The sequence below is a fragment of the Notamacropus eugenii genome, chromosome 1 (assembly GCF_028372415.1).
Source record: "Notamacropus eugenii isolate mMacEug1 chromosome 1, mMacEug1.pri_v2, whole genome shotgun sequence".
Lineage (NCBI taxonomy): Eukaryota > Metazoa > Chordata > Mammalia > Diprotodontia > Macropodidae > Notamacropus > Notamacropus eugenii.
Genome location: NC_092872.1, coordinates 635,421,928 through 635,442,967, shown reverse-complemented (window position 1 = coordinate 635,442,967; position 21,040 = coordinate 635,421,928). Strand labels below are relative to the sequence as shown.

The 21,040-nt window shown below is 34.8% G+C and overlaps 1 protein-coding gene across 2 annotated transcripts in view; it reads right to left on the bottom strand.

The window, feature by feature from the left end:
• Nucleotides 1-21,040, bottom strand: part of PPP3R1 (protein phosphatase 3 regulatory subunit B, alpha) — a 112,943-nt gene that overhangs the window by 4,147 nt on the left and 87,756 nt on the right. For both annotated transcript variants that reach the window (XM_072635377.1, XM_072635376.1), the window contains exons 3-5: nucleotides 2,558-2,734; nucleotides 1,472-1,531; nucleotides 299-483 (exon numbers count right to left, since the gene is read on the bottom strand). In XM_072635377.1, the coding sequence (XP_072491478.1) occupies nucleotides 299-483; nucleotides 1,472-1,531; nucleotides 2,558-2,734 (422 nt within the window). The remainder of the gene's footprint in view (nucleotides 1-298; nucleotides 484-1,471; nucleotides 1,532-2,557; nucleotides 2,735-21,040) is intronic.

Below are 21,040 nucleotides of genomic sequence, written 5' to 3'. Positions count from 1 at the left end.
ATACGATATTACCAATATTTAGTCAAGTTACCATCAATGAGTATTAATTACCCACAACTACTAAAATATTTTAATTTTATGGTTTTAATATGACACAGCTCATTTAAAAATAGTTTAACGTTGTTTATATGACAACTGAAAAACTGTGATACAAAAACAGGCTATCTATGTAGAATGGCAAGGCAGAACTAAATGATATAATACAGCAAATTAGATGCAAGATGTTTTTAAAAATATTTTCACCCAAACTACTGGCTTTTATAAGTTATAATTAAATGAAAAATCTGTAAATACATACAGCACAGAATTCTTCAAAGGATATTCTTCCATCTCCATCCTTATCTGCATTAATTATGGTTTTGTCTACAATTTGTTGTAATTGTGTATCTTTCAGGTTGTTCCCCACCATCATCTTCAGCACCTGGAAGAGCTCCCCGTTGGAAATATAGCCATCTTTATCCATGTCATAGATTCGGAAAGCAACTTTTAAAAAAGTGAGGAATAGTTAAAGGTCAATATGATGCACACATCACTAATATTACATATCATTAATGTCATCATTATTATTATATAAATAATATCATTAATATATTATATATCATTAATATTATCACTATCATTAATGATGTATCATTAATATTACATAAACAATTCTAGAAGTCCCTAATATTTTACAAGAAATTTGAAAGCAATTTAATTACCAATACTTATGGGTTTAGTTCTCAGGCCTCATGTGCATTCAATTATTCTATACATGCTACTAGAAAGTTTTATTGTATTTCTATCAAAAAAACACATTTATCCATATTCACTAGACACAATGCGTCAGCAAAAACTTGGAACTTTTATCTCAGGATATGACAGTAATATATTTCATAAAAGTTGAGGCTAAAGACTTTTTGAAAAAAAGTTCATGTAACAGTAGAACTTGTAACTGGATCAACAATTTGTAATATTCTGAAATACGCATTATTCCAAGTAGTTAAAATATTAAGTACTGTATTAGAACTGACACTATGAAAAATATTTTGATGAGAGAGTTTAAGTTTTAGGAAAGTGAAATACTTCTCCCTACCTAGCTAAAAACCAAAATAAGTAGAAAGTGGTATAGTAAAAAGGAAGAAATCCACTTGATCCAGAGTCATTAGAACTCAATTCAAGTCTCAGCCTTAATAGTGGCAACCTGGCAACTTTAGACAAATTACTTCACCTCTTTCAGCCTCCATTTCCTTATTTGTAAACTGAGGAACATGATCTTCTGAGGCCCCTTTCAGCGCTAAATCCTATGATTAAAAAATTGTTAGGTACAGGTCTCTCAAAAAATGCTTGACTAGGATTTTGACTATTAACATCTACACCAAAATTCTTGGACAAAGAAGCTTTCTTTGTTTAAAAGTATATAATAAGTACCACATACATATTATGCATTTTAAAAGCAGGTACTACAGTGTCAAAAAATTAAGATACTTACACCTTAATTTCTGTTCTTTATCTCCTTTGACGCTGAACTGAGAAACTCCTTCAATGAATTCTAAAATGCAGAAAGCACAAAAACAGCATTTATAAATCAGAGTTGTTTTCCCATTGAAAAATAAAGGTTATTTCACGTATTCATTTACAAAAAAAGATTTCCACCCATTTTCAAAAATCTAAAAATGCCATCATAAACAAGTGCACTGTAACATCAATGGAATGAGTTATGTTCAAAAGGTTGTAGCTTAATTGGTTGAATAAGGTCACTGCCTGACACTCTGACCATGATAGTAAGCACTTTGCCTAACAAGAGCTACCCCAACAGAGACAATGATAACTATTCAATTCAGCTCCTACTATATGGTAGAGAGATTTCTTATAGATAATGGGGCCCTGTTGGGGATGACACTGTGTGCATCAAACCCCAAATTAATATAGAAGTGGCTTCTCAATTAAAAAGCTAGTTTTTTAACAACCAACAACAAAATGAGGATGAATTTAACAATCACAACTGTAAATATTAAAGGATATGAAAATGTCCAAATTTTCATAAGAAAACAGAACTAAATTTATAATATCTATCCGTAAAACAATTGCAGCACTATAGCAGACTGTCATTGTAAAATCCATATTAGTTACGGTAAAATAATCCTGGCTAAGGTAGTACATATACTTTACCTTACTAATTGCAATCCATTTAAAATTTTATACCATATCTTTCCATAAGCTACAAAATTCACTTTTAAAGTTAATCAAAGTTGAAACTTATTTTTTAAGCACAAGGAAAACAACTTGATCAAAAAATTTACTAACGCATCTTGAAGAGTCAAGTATCAGTTTTCTTATTTTCCTTGAACTAATTTTGTACTAATAAATCTCTTAACTCTTAATGCTTTAATGATATATTCTATTTTAATAAATTGTCATAAATGAGTATATTCTCTGATCCTGATATGTATGGGAACTCTATTGTTGCCATATGGATTAATAAGAACAAAAAGACTTTTAAAATGTTAAGAACTTTGTGAAAACAAGAACTGTAACATCTATCTATTAAGATTCTATGTTAAGACTAATTTCTTACCTTTGAAGTCTACTTCTCCATTCCCATCTGTGTCAAATATATCTATTACTCGCTGAACTAATGGATTCTGTTGCAACTCAGGCAAAGACATGAACTCTTCCACACTCAAAGAACCAGAATTGTCCAAATCAAGCTTCTTAAATCTCTTTCCTAGCCTTTTAATTTCATCAGCATCAACTGAAAAAAAGAAAGGTGGCAGATGATTAAAAAAATCAGTTTTACTGTACTAAGTTTATCATAGAGCAAATCACTATTTTTTTTGGTAGTCTAGTAACTTTATTTCCAATTATGACACAAGCATATACTTTAACTCTGCTTTCCTATAATACCACTCTGACAAAAGTCTAAATAAGTTTTACAAACAAATTTTATAGTTGTTACCTTTTTTTTTGCCAATGCCTGCCATAATAACACAAAGTGTGCTTCATTAACAGTATGTGGGAGTCCAGAGGATTTCACAGAAGGATTTAATGATGCTTATCTTATCTTGGTGGTCATGTGGCTTTCTACTAAGACAACTAAATCCTTTATGCTGTTTAAAAGCACTATCCCCTCTTATTCTTAATCCAAACAATTTATATACAGGAAGATCATCCAATTTCAATTCTTATTTTAAAACACTTCTCCTTTAAAATAATAAAGAGCACATCATATCGCCAGCATGGTATATGAGAAAGAGCATGGCACTTTAGGGAAAATTAGCACTGGATTCCAGTACAAACTCATTGAACCAACCAGCTGTATGACCTGAGGCAGGTCACAATTACAATCACAGATATTTCCAACTCACAGCTGAACAAGAATCTCTTCTATAACAAGCGCCATAGGTAAGTCATCCATCTCTCCTTACTTGAAAGGTCTCCAGTCAGGGAGGTCAGGGTGATCCCTGCCTTGGTAGCCCATTTCACTTCTGGAAAGTTCTAATCTTAAGGAACTTCACAGAAGTTAAAAGCCATCCTTGACTCCTCACTCTCAATTCCATATCCATTCTGTTGCAAAGTCTTGTCCATTTTGCCTTCAAAATGTATCTCACACAAGATCTCCTCTTCTGACACTGCTACCACATTGGTGCAAGTCCTCCCCACATTAAGCATGGATCATTGGAACAGGCTACTGGTTGTCTTGTTCTGTCTCTAGTCTCTCCAGGAGGAAATCAACCTAGTTCATCCTCCATTCAGCTGTCAAATTTATCTTTCTAAAGTGCAGGTCTTAACCATTTCACCCTCTTTCTCATTCACTAAATTTGAATAGCTCCCTTATAATTTCAGGATCTAATACAAAATCCTCTGGTTTTTAAAGCTTCTCATCACCTGGTCCCTGACTACCTTTCCAGGCTTCTGTATTTTAATTCCTATCCTGTACTCAGCCATTCTGTGGTGCACTGGCCTCACCTGGGATCCTCTTTCTCCTCATCTCTACCTTCTGGCTTCCAAATCACAGCAAAAACCCCACTTTCTAAAATAAATCTTTCCCAATCATCCTTAATGTGAATGCCTTCCCTTTGAGATGATCTCCAATTTATTCTGCATATCATTTGTTAAAGTTGTTTGCATGCTGCCTCCTCCATTAGACTGTAAGCTCCTTGAGGATAGGGACTGTCTTTTTCCTTCCTTTGTATCCTCAGTGCTCAGCAGTGCCTGGCAGATAGGGGATGCTTAATAAATACTTTTTGACTGACTGAATCATAGATATAAATCTGAAAGAGATCTTGGGAGTCCTCTAATCCAACATCCTTATTTTACAAATGGGTAAATAGCCTAAGAGAAATAAAAAAACTTGCCCAAACTCACACTGGTACTAAGTCATAGATCCAGGATCTGAACCTAATAGTTCCTTGATTCCAAATCCAGTATTTTTTTTATGCTGTACTATGCTAACAATTTGAATAGCATGAATAGCCCCAAATCCAGACGCAAGGAGAAAAGGCTTTTCCAGTTATTAGTAACAAAAAACAACTGTTACAAAAACTATGCACTTTACTAGAAAGTAGTAGTCACAACCTCCATGTTTGGCTTACTTTTACAAAAAAATTAAGAGAACTGATTGTCTTCCATGCCCCATTTCCTTTTCTGACCTAGATTTTAAACAGACTAAAAAGGTAAACAATGTAAATGACTGAAATATATTAGAATAAACAAGGCAGTAAGTGGTCCAGACCAAGAAATGGTCTAAATATCTTTTTTTTACCTATGTATTATATGTACTATATTTTTTCATATAAAAATATTCATAAAATAAGTTTTAGCTTTGGCATTTGAATATTCTATTCTAGCAATGTGATCACTTGGTCCTCAAATTGTTCATACTGTAATATTAACTGCTACATTAGGACAGTCATTCCTAAAAGTTTGTGATTTTTCTTTTTTCTGGAACAGAGGGAAGGAGGGCACCTTTCCCATCACTAACATTACTAGAAGTCTTCTCTGATGTTTGCAAAATTTGATTGGTTGTTGCAAAAGGAAGAGAAGAACAGAAATGTACAATCATCGTTTAGTTAATGAAAGTCTGCCCCAGTTTTTCCTGCACCAGTTTGCAGGGCATCTTCACTGACCAACCCCCATACCTAGAAAACTCTCCTTCCTTCAAGACTCAGTTAAAATTTCACTACCTAAACGAAACTTTCCCCAGTCCTCCTTAATCTTAGTGTCTTCGCTTTGAGATTATCCCAGTTTATCCTGTATATGGCTTGTTTCAATGTTGTCTCCCCCATTAAACTGTGAACTCCTTGGGGATAAGGACTGTCTTTTACCTTTTTTTTTTTGTATTCTCAGTGGTTACCCTGGCATAGCACACTTAATAAATGCTGGTGACTCACGCCCCCTTCCTGCTGTGTTTAACAACTCTGCTTTTAACATTAACAGTTTAATTGATGGCTAGTGTCCTTATGAGGTTGATGATGTATTATTTTGATAGGCATCAATGCTTTATTCCTATCAGAGATATTGTCTTATTGCTAGAATTTTTCATCTATATATACAGCAATGACAGTTAGTTGATGACAGCACTGTAACTATGATGGTAAGCAAGAAACAGTGAAATTATGACTTTTGGCTTTACAGGTAATTCCATGCCCTCATTGATATTACGCCTTCTATTAAATGTTGAGCTGCCAAAGAATAACAGAGGCTGGTGCATGCCCAGGGATTTTGTAGCAGTATGACACAGACATCACCTAAGACCCTCTAAAGAAGGGTTCTTTTAACTTTTTTATTGTGTCATACAGTCCTTTGGCAGCCTGGGGAACCTTTGTACCTGTCTCAAAACAATTATTTTGTTGCCTGCAATTCATAATCGTTAGAGTATAGACGTAATTCCATCCAAGTTCATGGACTCTCTGGATATCTATCAACCCTTGTCCATGCATACTCAGGTAAAAATCTCTCATCTTAAAAAAAAAAAAAAAAAAAAAAAAAAAGATTTAAGGGAAGGCTAAGCTTTGTCTTCTACAGTCAGTGGTTACAATGTGGCAATCAATCTCTCAGAAACCATAAGATCCAAAGAAAGACCATTCTGTCTGAAATGTTTAACTTGTTAGAAAGCTAATAATAAAGCTGAGACTTTATCTTTGTAGTTTCCAGTAATGAAAGAAGCAGTTCTAAGTATGTTTCAGGTATGCATAAAATGATAAAAACCTTGCTACTACCCCTTCCAATTGTATAAAAGCAGAAAAATTAAATTTAATAAGCTATTCCTTATTTAAGTCAGTAAACTTAATTAAGTAGGCTTTGATGTAGAGGGAAAATGTACAAGAATATTTGTCATCTTCAACAAATGGGTTTACCTTCCCAAGATTATTCTTTTTTTTGACACTTTGATATGCCTATATGGTAAAATATTTTGTCCTAAAATGCCTATTCTTTTTTTGAGTAAGTTTCAAATTTCAAGTTATGCAAAGGCTACGTCCCCAGATAAGTTTTTTTAATCCTTAAAGTGGGGTATGTGATAGTAAACATTCAGTCAAAATAATGCTTTATCATGTTAAAGAGATCTATTTTAAGAAAATTTAGCTATAGCTAAACTTTTAAATTTACCCCTCAATTCACTTCACATACCCTCCTCAAATACACCTTAATTGCCTGAACCCACCTAATACACAAACCAAGATGCAGTTCATGTATCACAACACCTCTTCCTTTCCAAACCTCAAAGGCAGAAACTATAGTTAATTTCCAAATAGTGATGATTTGAAATGAGACTCCCAGCAATGTCTTAATTTAAATAAAATTCTACCACAATACAAAAATCTATTTGCCCTAAGTTCATTTCTATGGGACGCCAACAACTAATTACAGAAAGTCTTATAAGGGGCAGTCTTATTAGGATTATCCCATCATTTAAAATAGTAATGTTTAAGAATGAAAAAAAAATTACTTCAGTAAGTCTGAATAATATTCTGTAATATTATTCTGAAATACTATTCTGTAAGTCTGTTGCTGCATTGATTTGACCACCTATCCTTAGTTCTACATCTTTGTTATTTCAACCTTTCAGGGAAATATAAAATAATTATTTTAAATATTTCTTTGATTTTCAAGTATATTATTTAAAAGTACAAAGGGAAATAACCTATAGAGGCATTCTGTATCTACCTCTCATGCCTCAGGTTGTTACAAGCTATGGTGTCATTCCCTCAACCTATGGGATTGACCTTATAGACAGTGAGTGAGCTTATATACTAGGTTAGCTACACCTGAAAATTACACACCTCAGGAAATAAGAAATTGGCAGATTTGATGGACAGAGGGTCCCTGCCCTAGGTCTAGGAGACCAGGGTTCAAGTTCTATCTCTAAAAGAAAAGCACATACAGAGGGCATCTCTCAAAATGCAAAGTTTTCCCCAGTAAGCAAAAAAGACTAATTGTTTCACTCACCCAACAGGTACTTGAATATCTACATGCTAGAGGCAGCTAACACCACAAAATATGAATATAGTTCTATCCCTCAAGAAAAATTTAAATGCTGAATATCAATTTGTTGAATTAGGTTTAGTTGTTGTTCAGTTATGTCTGACTCTTCCTGACCCCATCTGGGATTTTCTTGGCAAAGGTACTGGAGTGGTCTGCCATGTTCTCCACCAGCTTATTTTACAGATGAGGAAACTGAGACAGAGTTAAATAACTTACCCAGGGTCACACATCTACTAGCAAGTGTCTGAGGCCAGATGTGAACTGGCAAAAGTAAGTCTTCCTGACATTAGATTTGATCACCCATCCACTACACCACCTAGCTAACAGTTCTCTAAACTAGGTAACAGTCACCTTTAGTAGCATGATCTCTAGAACAAGTTCTGTAATATATTCTTAGAACAATCGTACTTAAGCATAGTTTAAAGTGTTTTTTTTCCAAAAAACTTTAGAACAATGGTTAATCTTTTTTCATACTCCTACAAAAATTAACTAAAAATAATTTTTATTACATTTCTTTTTTTTACAACACTTACATTTACCAATATATTGTTCCCCCTCTGCTTCCTGGAAGTGAGGGATGGGAGAAAGAGGGAAACAATCTTTTATTGTTGTTGAGTTGCTTTTCAGTTGTATCTGACTCATAATTCCATTTCAGGGGGGGTTTGGGGGCAAAAATACTGCAGTGATTTGCCATTTTCTTCTCAAGCTCATTTTACAGAGGAGGAAACTGAGGCAAATAGAGTTAAGTGACTTGCCCAGAATTACACAGCTAGTAAGTGTCTGAGGTCAGATCTGAACTCAGGAAGATAGTCTTCCTACTCTAGGCCCAGCACTCTATTAGGTGACTGCTATGTGCCAGGCATTCTTCTAAATGCTTTATAAACATCCTATCCTCACCACCACCCTGCAAGTTAGGTGCTATTATTATTACCATCTTACAGTTGAGAAAACTGAGGCATACAGAAGTTAAGTGACTTGCCCAAAGTCACTTAGCTAGTATTTGAACTCAAGTCTTCCTGATTCCAGGCTCAGTGTTTTTATTCACTGCTGCCTCTAAGCAGCTAGAAGGACATCCTCTTTAAGAAAGAATAAAAGAGAAAAAAAAAGTTCAAGAAAGCTAATAAACCCATTGAAAAAGGGATATGATGTTTCCTATACACAACCCGCCCACCTCTGCAGGGAAGGAGCCATTACATCTTTGTACCATTCAGTTTCAACTGTTTTGTCCTTGCTCTTTCCATTTAAACTCTGGTAGTCACTGTGAATATTCATTTCCTGTACCTGATATCAGTTCATGTCTTTCCATGTTTCTCTGTATTGGTCATATTCATCATTTTTAACCACATCTTAAAAAAAAAATGTTTTTGTGGGTTTTTTTTTACATATCACTATTTTCACCAGTGTCTATCCCCCTCCCTCTCCCAGAGAGACATCCCACGTAACAAATAATATTTTTAAAATTCAAAATCAGGTATAATGTGCAACACCTGTAAACCTTCTGTCTCCTTGAAGGAAGAAGAGTTGGGGGGTAGGGGTGTCCTCCTGTCTGTTTATTTGAATCATTCTTTTATCTTTATAATTTGGGGACATTCACTAATTATTATTTTGGTGTGTGCTTCTACTTTCCATTTACATTGACTCGTAGTCATTATATAGTTTTCTTGGTTCTGCTTCCTTCACTTCCTCTCAGGTCATGTAGGCTTTACAGGCTTATCTGTGTTCCTTACAAACATCAATTATTACAGCATAGTAACAATGATATTTATGTACCACAATTTGGTTATTCCTCAAATAGATGGGGAATGCCTACCTACCACTTTCTGCTGCTTTGCTATGACAAAAAGTACTGCAATATTCTAGAGTAAATGAGGACTCTTTCTTCTTATTCATGGCTTCCTTAGGTTGTAAAAACTCAGGAATGGAGTCTCTAGTTCAACGGGTATGAACACTGTCCTCACTTTATTTACATAATTCCAAAATAACTGTACGATTTCACACAGTTCCACCAACAAATGAATTAATGTGTCTATCACCCCCTTCCAACAATAAGTACTGCCAATTATTATCATCTTTGCTACTTTGTAGGATAAGAGGTGACACCTCAGAAGACTTTGATTTTTATTTCTCTCATCATCAGTGAATTTGGGCATTCTTTAATGTGGTTGTGAATACTTTAAAATTCTTCTTTAAAAAACTATTTGTTCATATCCTTTAACCATTTATGTTTGGTTTCTCTTGCCTGTGTTATCTTATAAATAAAAAGATAGTCATGTATATTTGTTAATTGTTTATATATTTTGAACATAAAATACTTATAATAGAAATAAGATGCAAAGATTTCCCCCCTCCCCCATATGATGACCACTTTTCTTCTTATCCTGGGTGGGTTAATTTTGTCTGTGCAGGGACTTTTCAATTTCATGTAATCGAATTTACCTATATGATCTTTTGTAATTATCTCCATCCCTTGTTTGGTTAAGAATGTATCTCCTACCCACAGCTGTGAGAAGTATATGATATACTTTTAACTTTCAATAGTATTTTTAATATTTACAGTTTTCATCAATTTAGAATGTATTGTAGAGTATGGTGTAAGATGTCTAAGTCTAATTTTTGCCAGATTGCTTTCTCATTTTCCCAGCAGTTTTTGATCAAATAGAGTTCTTTCCTAGGCAATTTATACTGTTCACTTAACGGAAGCCTGGGCGACTGAGTTCCACTGCCTCTGATTATCTCGTCTAGTCTGTAAATCTTTGTAACTGAACTTCAAATCTTTTATATGGGATAGATCAATCCCTGAATACTTTTTGTACTTTGTAATTAATTGGAATGAGATTTACTTTTCCATTATTCCTTCTTAGATTGTTATTAGTATAAATATACAGTTGATTTCTGAAAGATTACTTTGTAGCCTGCAACTCAAGTTTTTTTTTGATTGCCTCAGTAACTTTTATTAGTCTTTCAATATACCATCAGATCATCAACAAGCAGGGATAGTTTAATCTCTTCATTACCTGTCTTTTTAGGCCTTTAATTTCTTTTTCTTGTCTTATGGCCGTTGCCAGTATTTCTCTATTTCAAATGATAAAAGGGAGAGTGAGCATCTTTGCTTTACTCTTGTGTTGACTGGAAAAGGTTCTAAGGTACCCTCACTGCATATGATACAGCTGGGGGTAATATTTTATGCTGCAGGGCTAGGTTGTGCCATTATAGTAAAAATGAAAATACCACCAGTTAATTCAATACAGATTAAAAGAGATAGGATACTTAATAGAATTTGATAAAGTAATAACAAAATCCATTTGGAAATCCAAGGTCATGTTTCTTGGATAAATCTCTGAAATGTTTGACAAGAATGTGTTTTGGATCCTGATAGGGTGCTGGCTATCTTTATTAATTTCTGAGAATAATTTGCTAGGTATGGGTACTAATTGTTCTTTAAAAGTTTGATAGAATTCTCCTATGAATCAACTGGGTCCAAGAGGTCCCCACTTTTGATCATTACAATTCTTTTCCTGAGATTGGATTATTTAATATCTCTATCTGATCTTGCAACAGTATGGATATTTTATACTTCTGAAGGTATTCCTCTATTTCTTTTGTATTCTCAGTTTTGTTAGCACTTTACCATATAAATAGGTTCTGTTTATTCTTTTAATTTCTTCTAGTTTTGTTGTCATTTCATCTTGCTCATTTGCTACTTTACTGATGTGATTTTCTGTCCTCTTTTAAAAGATTAGCTAATGATTTCTCAAATTTATTAGACTTTTCACCAGCTTTTAGGTTTTTTTTTTATTAATCGTTTCTATAGTCTTTTTGGTTTCCAGTTTATCTCTAATTTTAATATTTCCTTCCTGATTGTTTTAAGTTTGTCGGGTAACTTTTAAAAAAAATGTGTATTCTATTCAGCAATTCTTTTTAAAATTTTTCTTAATGTTGTCTATTTTGTCATTTGTAGAGGTATGATTTCCCCCCCAGGATCATGTTAGCTGCATCCTCAAAATTCTGGTATTGTTTCATCATTATTGACTTCATGTAATTATTTTCTTCTCTGACTCACTCATTAAGTTTTCATTGTTTAGTCATTTGGTTCTGTCTTTTGTTTGTGGTCCCCAAAACAATGATTTTATTTGTATTATGTTCTGTATACGATATATTTACTATTTCTGTCCATTTACATTTGTTTTAAATATCGCTGTCCTAATACGGTCCATTTGGTTCTGAGAAATATGCATTATTCTTTTGCAGTTCCATTTAGAAGACGCTACAAGTCTTTTAGTTCTAGTTTTTCCAGCAATTTGTTCATTTTTAAAACAGAGAGGAACACTGAAGTTTCCTGTTGCTATTGTGTTACTGTTTATATATTCTTATAGTTCATTTAATGTTTCTTTTAAGAATTTGGGTGGCAAGGCAAATGGAGCATACAAATTTAATACAGACACTTGTTTGTTGGTTCCTTTCAACATAATGTAGTTTCCTTGTTTATCTCTTTTTATTTTTTGAATATTTGTTTTTGCTTTTTCAAACAGCATAGCTGCAATTCCTTTTTTGGATTCTCTTAATGCACGGTAAATTTTTTCCACCCCTTCAATTTTACTACATACGTCTATAAAGTATTTTTCTTTTAAGCAACAGATTATGAAGTTTTCTTATCTGTTACTCATTTTCATTTTATTGAACTGTTTAATCCATTCATATTTAAAATTATGAGAATTAGGTTATATCTTCTTCCATTTGTCTTTAATATTTTTTTTACAAGTTATGATTTCCCCCCCTCTTCTGCTGTAAACACACATCTCTTCAGTCCTGGTAACTTAATCTTTTTTAAGGTCCTATCACTACTGGCTCTCTTCCATTTGTTATTCCTTTCCCCTTGGAGTTTTGCTTATTAACTCCTTTTTTTCTCCTGCTTTTTAATTCTTCTCTCTTTCTCTCTCAATGGGTCAAGTAGATTCTTTCTCTGCTTCTCTTCAACTAGTCCTCTAAATTATTAAAATTTCATTTTTTAAGATCCTTTCCAGAGGTGATTTTTGTCCTTTGCTCTCTTCACTATCAAGCCTCCTTTTCTGTCCATTCTAGACTTTTATTCTCTGGACATCGCCCTTATAATTTAGTTCCTTTCTATTCACTCTTTTCTTCATGGAATCAAAACTTCTGTGGTATCTTTTCTGGGTTCTTCCCTCTAATCAGTTTCTATCACTGCCTTGTAGAACTTACCTCCATCTCACCATGCTTCCTTTATCCCATTGTGCCTCTCTTACAGAAAAAAAAAAAATGGCAGTTCCTGCAGGTGACAGAGTACACTGCCCCATGGTGTGACCCCTTTCCATGTCCCTGATTGTGCAGTTCAACACTGACCTACAGCCTCCCCTCATCACCCTTCTTCCCCATTTGCCTCAAAACCTCCACCTTTGGTCCATGCCTTCCCATTCCCCCAGTTGCCCAAAGACTTCTGATTCTCCCTACCACCCCTGGGGCCAAGTTAGGATGAGTGGTCTCATTAAGCCACAAATTCTAGTAGACAATTGTTTTCTGTTTGGGGGAGGTTTGAGAGGTCATATGAATTAAAGAAAATGTCTAGTTCTCCAACTTGTGAAGTCGCATGACCCGGAAGTTCCTCAATATTTCACTACATTCAAATACCCTCATTTGTTAAACCATTCACTAATTAATAGGCATCCAGTTTGAGGGTTTTGCTACTACAGAAGTGCTATTATCAATATTTTGGCAAATACAGAGGCCTTTCTTTTTACTGAAGACCTCCTCAATACTGACTATTCTCCTATCTTGTCCTCTTTTTCCAACTTGCTACATGTGAAATGAAGCCTCAGAGTTGTCTTGACTTACATGTCTTATTCGACATTTGGAGCATCCTTTCAAGTGGTTGTTAATAGTTTACAATTCTTCTTCTGAGAACTATTTATGTCCTTTGCCTATTTAGTCAGAATTTGACACCACAGGTCAGCTGCCACCTCACCCTGAACTTTCCTTAGCACTTAGGACATATTGACCCTGGAACATTTCTAAACCATGCTAACCCATGTTCTTACAGGCAAGTTCTTCCTGGGGCCTCCATTTTGGGGAAGGGCCCAGGTCAGCCAACTTTCACCATTCCCTTTCCACTGAGGCACCTGAATTTCTGCACATTAACACCATTCTCCAGGACAGATACCCCCCCTCCTTCAATTTCCTTCTCTGTGTTGTCTTCCCCCATGGTCAGCCCCTGGAGGACAGGAAGTATTTTTGTTTATGCTTGTATTTGTATCACCAGTGCTTTAACACAACACCAGGCACACAATGAGCACTTAGAAAATGCTTCCTCTCTCCCTGCCTATTAATGTACTTGGAATGGCTTGTGGATTTATATATTTTTATTAGTTGCATATATATCTTGGATATCTTGGATATCAGAACCTTTTCAACATTTCATAAAATTTTTCCTGCAGTTGTTTCCCTTCTTAGAAAATAAGCTCCTTGACAGTATTATTTCATTCTTTAGATCCATGGCACCTATAGCACAGTGAACTTAGCTAATGCTTAATAAATGCTTATTGATCTTAGGTGCGCTAGTTATATTCATGTAAAAGTTTTTCAAGCCATGTAATCAAAATCATCTACTTTATAGCCTGTCTTCTGGGCTAGGTAAGAATTTATCCCTTCAATGTAAGTACATTTTCACATAAATATGTGAAAAGTGTCTGTGTGTGTGTGGTGTGTGTGTGTTGTCTGTGTGTGAGAGTGAAGCGGTAGAACAGTTAATTTCCAGATCAAATATCCATTTTTAATTTAGTACCATACTTTGTCGTGAGACACCCAGCACAGTGCAACAGACAAAAAACTGGCCTTAAGACTCATGAAGCCATGGGCTCCAATCCTGCCTCTGGATACATATTGGCTATATGACCACTCCCAGACAATATTAAGACTAAATTGTAGAACACTGATGTAGAACTCTGGTGAAGGGAATTTCCTCACTAGGAATTCACCAATGAACTCACAGATTAAAAAAATTACAAGTAGGGAGGAAGGGAGTGAAGAAGGGATTTGTTAAGTATTGTGTGCTAGAAATTGTGCTAAGCAATGGAGATAGAAATATAAGCAAATAGCTAATATCAGTCCTCCTCAAGGAGCTTATATTCTAATGGGGATAAATATATTACACAAATGGGGAGCTGAAAAGCAGGGAGCAGAGGGTAATGAAAGTGCAGGAATATTGTTTTCAATTGTGTTAAGTCAGGGAACAACAGAATCGGAAAGGAATGAAGGTTGGCCTAGGCCTCTCTACAGAATGCTGGCTCCATAAAGAGTTTGCCAATGGGAAAGGGGTACAGGTCCTATAGAGGGGTATTCCAGGTTGAAAAGGTGGCATGGGTGGCTGGATATTCCTGAATAAGAAGCCCCGAGGCACTGAGGACAATTTCAGGATGAATCCTTTCATGCCTATGCTTTGTAGGCTTTTAAAAACAAATGAGCGTTGTATTTTTTTAATTGCTTTTTTTTCTGCACTCACTGATTATAACCATGTGGCTGTGAAAAATAACATTTGTTTTTAAAAGAAAGCAAATAAGAGTTGACAAAAGCAAGACTAACTAAACAAATCTTATCCAACATAGTGACTGCATAGCAGTAATTATTTAATACAGCAGATGGACGATTCCTTGTTGTTTGTCCTTGAAGAGTAACATGACATCCAGAAAGTGATGCCATGACTTACAAATGACTGGATTTAAGTGAGAAAGAGCAGTGCAAAGTCAATTTGTCTCCCTCTCTGATTCAGTCAGTGCCTGTCAAATCTTGTTACAGGTATGATCTGTCACCATTACTATAGTCAGTACTGTAGGCTCATAATATCAATGAGTTGTTGCCACACCACAAGCTGCCTTCTGCATTTGATAAGGAAGTATGTAAACCTGAGGTTCATATGATCACAGATCTAGACCTGAGAGGCTACTTTTCTAATCTCATTCGATAGATGGGGAAACTAAGTACCAGAGAGATTAAGTGATGTGCTTATTAGGATATTCTACTATCTGCCACTTTTCCACTTCAGGATGAGAACTTTCATAGAGAAATCTAGCAACCATAGCTGGAGGAGTTTTGGAACTCCTATCCTGGGGGTTTTACCTGTCTTAATTGATGAGCAAGTACAAACTCACCTAGCCCTCTTCATCTTCTACTTTCCTATTTTATCTAGCCTCCACATATCCCCTTGAGTCATACTGTCATCTACTCTGTTGCAATAAACATACCACCTTTTAATCTCACTTTCTATCTCTTGCTTTGGTTACAGAAACTGAATCAATACTAAATTGCTTTAACAAAGAATATGTCAATGGACTGCCCACCCTATGCATCAACTTATTTCTGTGGCTCCTTAGACCAAAATTCCCCTCAGTTACCACTGCCCTGTATGTGCTGCAATAGAATATTATAATTACAATATATATATTACATAATATATAAACATGGGATGGGGGTGCAGGTGGAGTGTGCACACAAATTCATGTGTGTTCTTGAATTTCCAGTGCCTGGAACATAGTGCTTTTTTAAATTATTATTATTTATTCATTCGTTATATTTCTCAATATCCTTCATTTTGTTAGCTATAATTTGGTTTCCCAAAAAACCTTCAATTTGAAAAAGAATAAAAATGATCAGTTAGTTGTCTGAAATTTTCTACAATTACCTTAAAATACTGTCTCTAATTTTTAAAAAATTGAAATAATACAAATAAACATAACCAATTTGAAGAGAAACTCTGTAATATCTACCTAATACTAGTTAAAAGCAAAGATAGTTTAAACAGTGTAGAAATACAGGAATACAAAGTAAAAGGCCCAAATCCAGAAAATATGATCTACCATAATGATCACTGAGTTCCACAAATGCTGTTATTAATACAGAAAAAAGACCACTATGTTTGCTTTGTATAAATGCTTTAGCTGCAAACTGCATGAAGCTTAATCAATTGAAATGATATGCATAAGACATCAGAAATTTTCAAAGAAAGTTAGGTTTTTAATAAACAAAAGTAAACTTTCAAACCAAGCCCATAACATCAAATGGACTGTTTGTATTATATAAGGTAGCTTATAAAACTGCTAATTGTAAAAAATGGCTCATCGCAAATAAGACTTGACAAATTATATGTAGCAGCTAGGTGGCAAAATGGACAAAGTTCTGGGCTTAGGAGTCAGGAAGACCTGTGTTTAAATCTGTCTTCAAGACCTTTACTAATTGTGTGACCTTGGACAAGTCACTTAACCTCTGACTACCTAAGATTCCTCACTTGTAAAATAGAGGGAAATAACAGTGCCTTTATCCCAGGGCTACTGTGAGGATAAAATGAAATAACATTTGTAAAGTTTTTACAAATTTATTTAATTAAAATTACAATTTATTTAATTAAAATACTATATGTTAGCTATTATTACTGTTGTTATCATTATTACATGTAAGGTGACTCTAAATGATTCTACTTGGAAATATTATAGCAGCGAGAAAATTAATTTCCTACATGTTTGAAGGTCTGTGGATTAGTTAACTAGGAAATGAAAATCTTAGGTTTGGGGTTTTATTTTCTTGTTAAATTTTAAGTAGATGTAACAACAGATGAAACAACAGATGTAATTACATTATGTTGTTGAAACTGAGGGTAAGAAGGATTTGTTACTTTGCTAGTATATTGCTAGCAATGCAATAAAGAGAAAAATTTCAATATAATTGACAGATTTAAACTATGAAAATTATATAATGTGGGAGAATTACAATGGACTCTACCCTGACAACGATTAATCAATATTAGGATAAAAGGGTCTACGTGCACTAGTTAAAAATTTGCCTCCTTATTGCAATTTGGATATACTATCTGCCTCATGATTATTTTTATTGAGAAATGAGACAAATGGTATATTTAACTTCACTTCATGTGAACAAGAATGGCTAATAAATTTGTCTTGTGATAGTTTCAAGGAAACCATGTGCTGGAAAAAAGCCCACTCATATCATATAATGATTTTTAAATAAACCATAAATATAAAAATTACAAAGCAGTAAGTAAATATCTGCATGTTTTACTATTTTTGCTCTATGTTACAAATTTGTGTCATAAATGGTAATATATTCTTAACCTTATTTAAATGAAGAGTTTAAATTATTTGCACAGATTACTTTATATAAAACCTATGGGTGTGGTGACAATTTTATTTTAAAAAGGGAAAAATTTCTATATAAAGTTTGGAAACCACTTGGTTAAATGCTGAGGAACAGATAATCACCTCTTTAGCACAACCTTTCACTCAAGTTTTCCTACTACTAAGGATCATACTCCCTCCCTTAAAACAGATGGAAAAGAAAAAACAAGCCTCACCCTTCTTGACTCATCTTCTGACTCAGAGATACTGTTTTTGTGCATGTTCTGCCAAATGGGAACCATGTTGTTCTTTCCACATTTTATAAGAATGAAGAGAGTGATTTTTTAAAACCATAGCTCAAACTAATACCCACATATTTAACTTTTAGTTAGTGTATCAAACATACGTCCATAGTTTCAGAAGGTTGAAAAATGAGAACTGGGTTCTACATTATTATGAAAGCCATTGCAAGCAACTGATTATTAAATTTTAAGGAAACGTTGAAAACAAAAGGAAAAATGGTTAAAATCAGGTATCTTTTTTTCCTCAAAGAATATTCCAATAATAGACTAAGACTACCACCAAATATCTAGCTTCAGGGTCAATGAAGATTAAAGGAAGAAAGTGTGTACAAATGAACTTTCTTCCAAGAGGCAGGATAGATTAGTGGATACAGCATTAGACTTGGGAGTCAGGATGATGAGTTCAAATCCTACCTTACTTACTAGCTGTAGGATCCTGGCAAAGTCACTTAACCTTTCTCAGCTTGAGTTCCCTCATCTGTAAAGTGGGAATATAATAGCATTTACCTCAAAGGATTGTTTGTAAGATACCAAATGAGAGAATAAATATAAAGCACTCTGCAATCTTCAAAGTATTAAAGCTACTGCTATTATTAAGAATAGTATAACATATAACTGTTAGTAGTAATCTGCTGATAAATGGACCACCTAGATAATATTAAGTGGCCAATCTATAAACAAATTTAAAGTTCTTAATACTTTAAGAGATTTGAGTATGTAACTTAATGATGATGATAGCTAGTAAGTTCTATAGCACATACTATGTGCCAGGCACTGTGCTAAATTCTTCACAAATATTATATTTGATTTTTATATGGCAGTATCAATTTTAATACACATAATCTTAACATGTAAGACGAATTCAAAGTCAACCAACATTTCTTAAGTGCCCATTACATGCAAGGAACTGTGCTAAAAACCGCTGTGGATTCAGAAACAAAAATTAAACAATCTCTGTTCTTAAGAAGTTTCCATTCTATGGCAGATATAAGACATGCACACGATTAAAGCAATACAAAATCAGTCAAGAGGAAGAGAGTACTAATGACTGGAGAGAGGAGGAATCTGGATTAGTCTCCTACAGGAAGGGAGTTACCTGAGGTATGTTCTGAAGGAGCAAAGAAATCAATGAAATATAGGCAAAGAGGGTGTCCATTCCAGACATGGGGGTACCACAGGAGCAAGGCATAGAAGAAGATGAAATGTTATGTAGGGATAATTAGTAGGCCAGTTTGACTGGAATAAAGAACTTGAAGGAAAATAATACATAAGAGGAGTGTGGAAAGGTGGGTGATGGTCAGACTATGAAAGCCTTTAAATATCAAACAAAAGAGGAGAGGTAACAAGAGAGCATTGAAGACTTTTAAGTAGAGATGACATGTTTGAAACTGTGTTTTAGGACTATCCATCTGGCAGCTTTAATGAAAACTGATCTGACAATTTTGACAGTGGGGATAGACGAAAGGCAAAAAGACTCGGAGGCTACTGCAATAGTATGGAAGGGAATGTGATGAAGGCTTAAACTAGGGTAACAGCTAAGTTGATAAAGAGAAGAAAACAGATGTGAGAGATGTAGTTGAGGTGGTATAGACAAAAAAACAGCTAAAAGGCTTGTTTCTGTAATATTCTTGAGAGTCTAGATTTTCCTTTTTCTCTCTAGTACACAGTTCCTGGCACGTAAAAGACACTTAACAAATGTTTATTGACGGACTCCAAAGCTGCAAACCTGGAAGGCTGGAGGGATGGTGGTACTCTCAAAAGAAACAGAAAAAGTTACAAAGAAGAGTGAATTTGAGGGACAGGGTTAGTGAAAAACACTTGAGCTCAGTTGAGTTTAAGATACTTAAGGGACATCCAACTGGAAACATCTAATAGGCAGCTGTAGATTAGAGATATATAGAACTGGAAAGAATTTGCATAGACATAATTAAATCCACGGTAACTTATTAGATCATCAAAAAAGAAGGTATAAGGTAAAAAAGATGAGTGCCTATGACAGAGCTCTCCTAGGGTACTCACATTTGGAGAAGGAGATAGAGGGGAAAACATAGATGATGATCCAGGAAAGTATACTAAAAAAGACTGGCTAGATATATGGGAAAAACCAAGAGAACAGTGTTATGAAAATTCAGAGGGGGGAAGAATACTTAAAAAGATGGAATGGATAAGCACGATCAAATGCTGCTGAAAGGTCAAGAATGAAAACAGATATGCAAGAAATTTTATGAAAAAAAGTCATCAGTAGATTAATACAATATTTGAAGAGAATGCTGAGTCTTTCTAGGTAAGGGAGAAAAAAACAAACAGGTTCACACATCTTACAAGCTGAAAGAGAAAACTGGACAGGGGCTAGCTACTTCGGATTTATTCTTCAGGGCAACCCCTATCTTAGAGCTTCACCTAAAAGTAATCTTCAAGCACACCTTTCCTGGGCTCCTTTATTTGTGGTCAGACTATCCTCAGCACCACTTGCACACTCTACTTAATTATATTTGCGCTGGGTGAACAAAATTTTAGTTAAATTTTTAGCTAGCAGAGATCTCAAGATATCTGGCCTAGACCCATGGCCCCAGGAAGGTACAAGATCACTAAATTTAAAGCTGAAGCAAAAAGACTCAGAGAGGTTAAGAACCTGCCCAAAGTCTGCCTCTGAGGTTCAATACTTTTGTTCTGATCTTCTAGAATCAAGAATCTTGAATAGTAGAGAAGTTGTTGAGTCGTTTCAGTTTTGTCCAACTCTTCGTGACCCTGTGTCTTGGTAAAGACATTAGAGTAGTTTGCCATCTCCTTCTCCAACTCATTTGATAGATGAGGAAAATGAGGCAGAGTTAAGTGATTTGCCCGGATCAATCACACAGCTAAGGCCAGACGTGAGCTCACTGCTCTATCCTCTATACCACTCAGTTGTACATAAGTGTTAAAAGCCCTAAACCTTAGGAGGGAAGCTAAATTTCTCCTCTCCTCACCCCAAATAAGACTAATGGAGGTAAAAAACAAACAAACAAAAAACACTTCTCAAAAAGTGTGTGTGTGTGTGTGTGTGTGTGTGTGTGACATTTCTTTTTGGTGGCAATTGGGGTTAAGCTATTTGCCCAAAGTCCCACACAGCTGGTAAGTGTCTGAGGCCATATCTGAACTCAG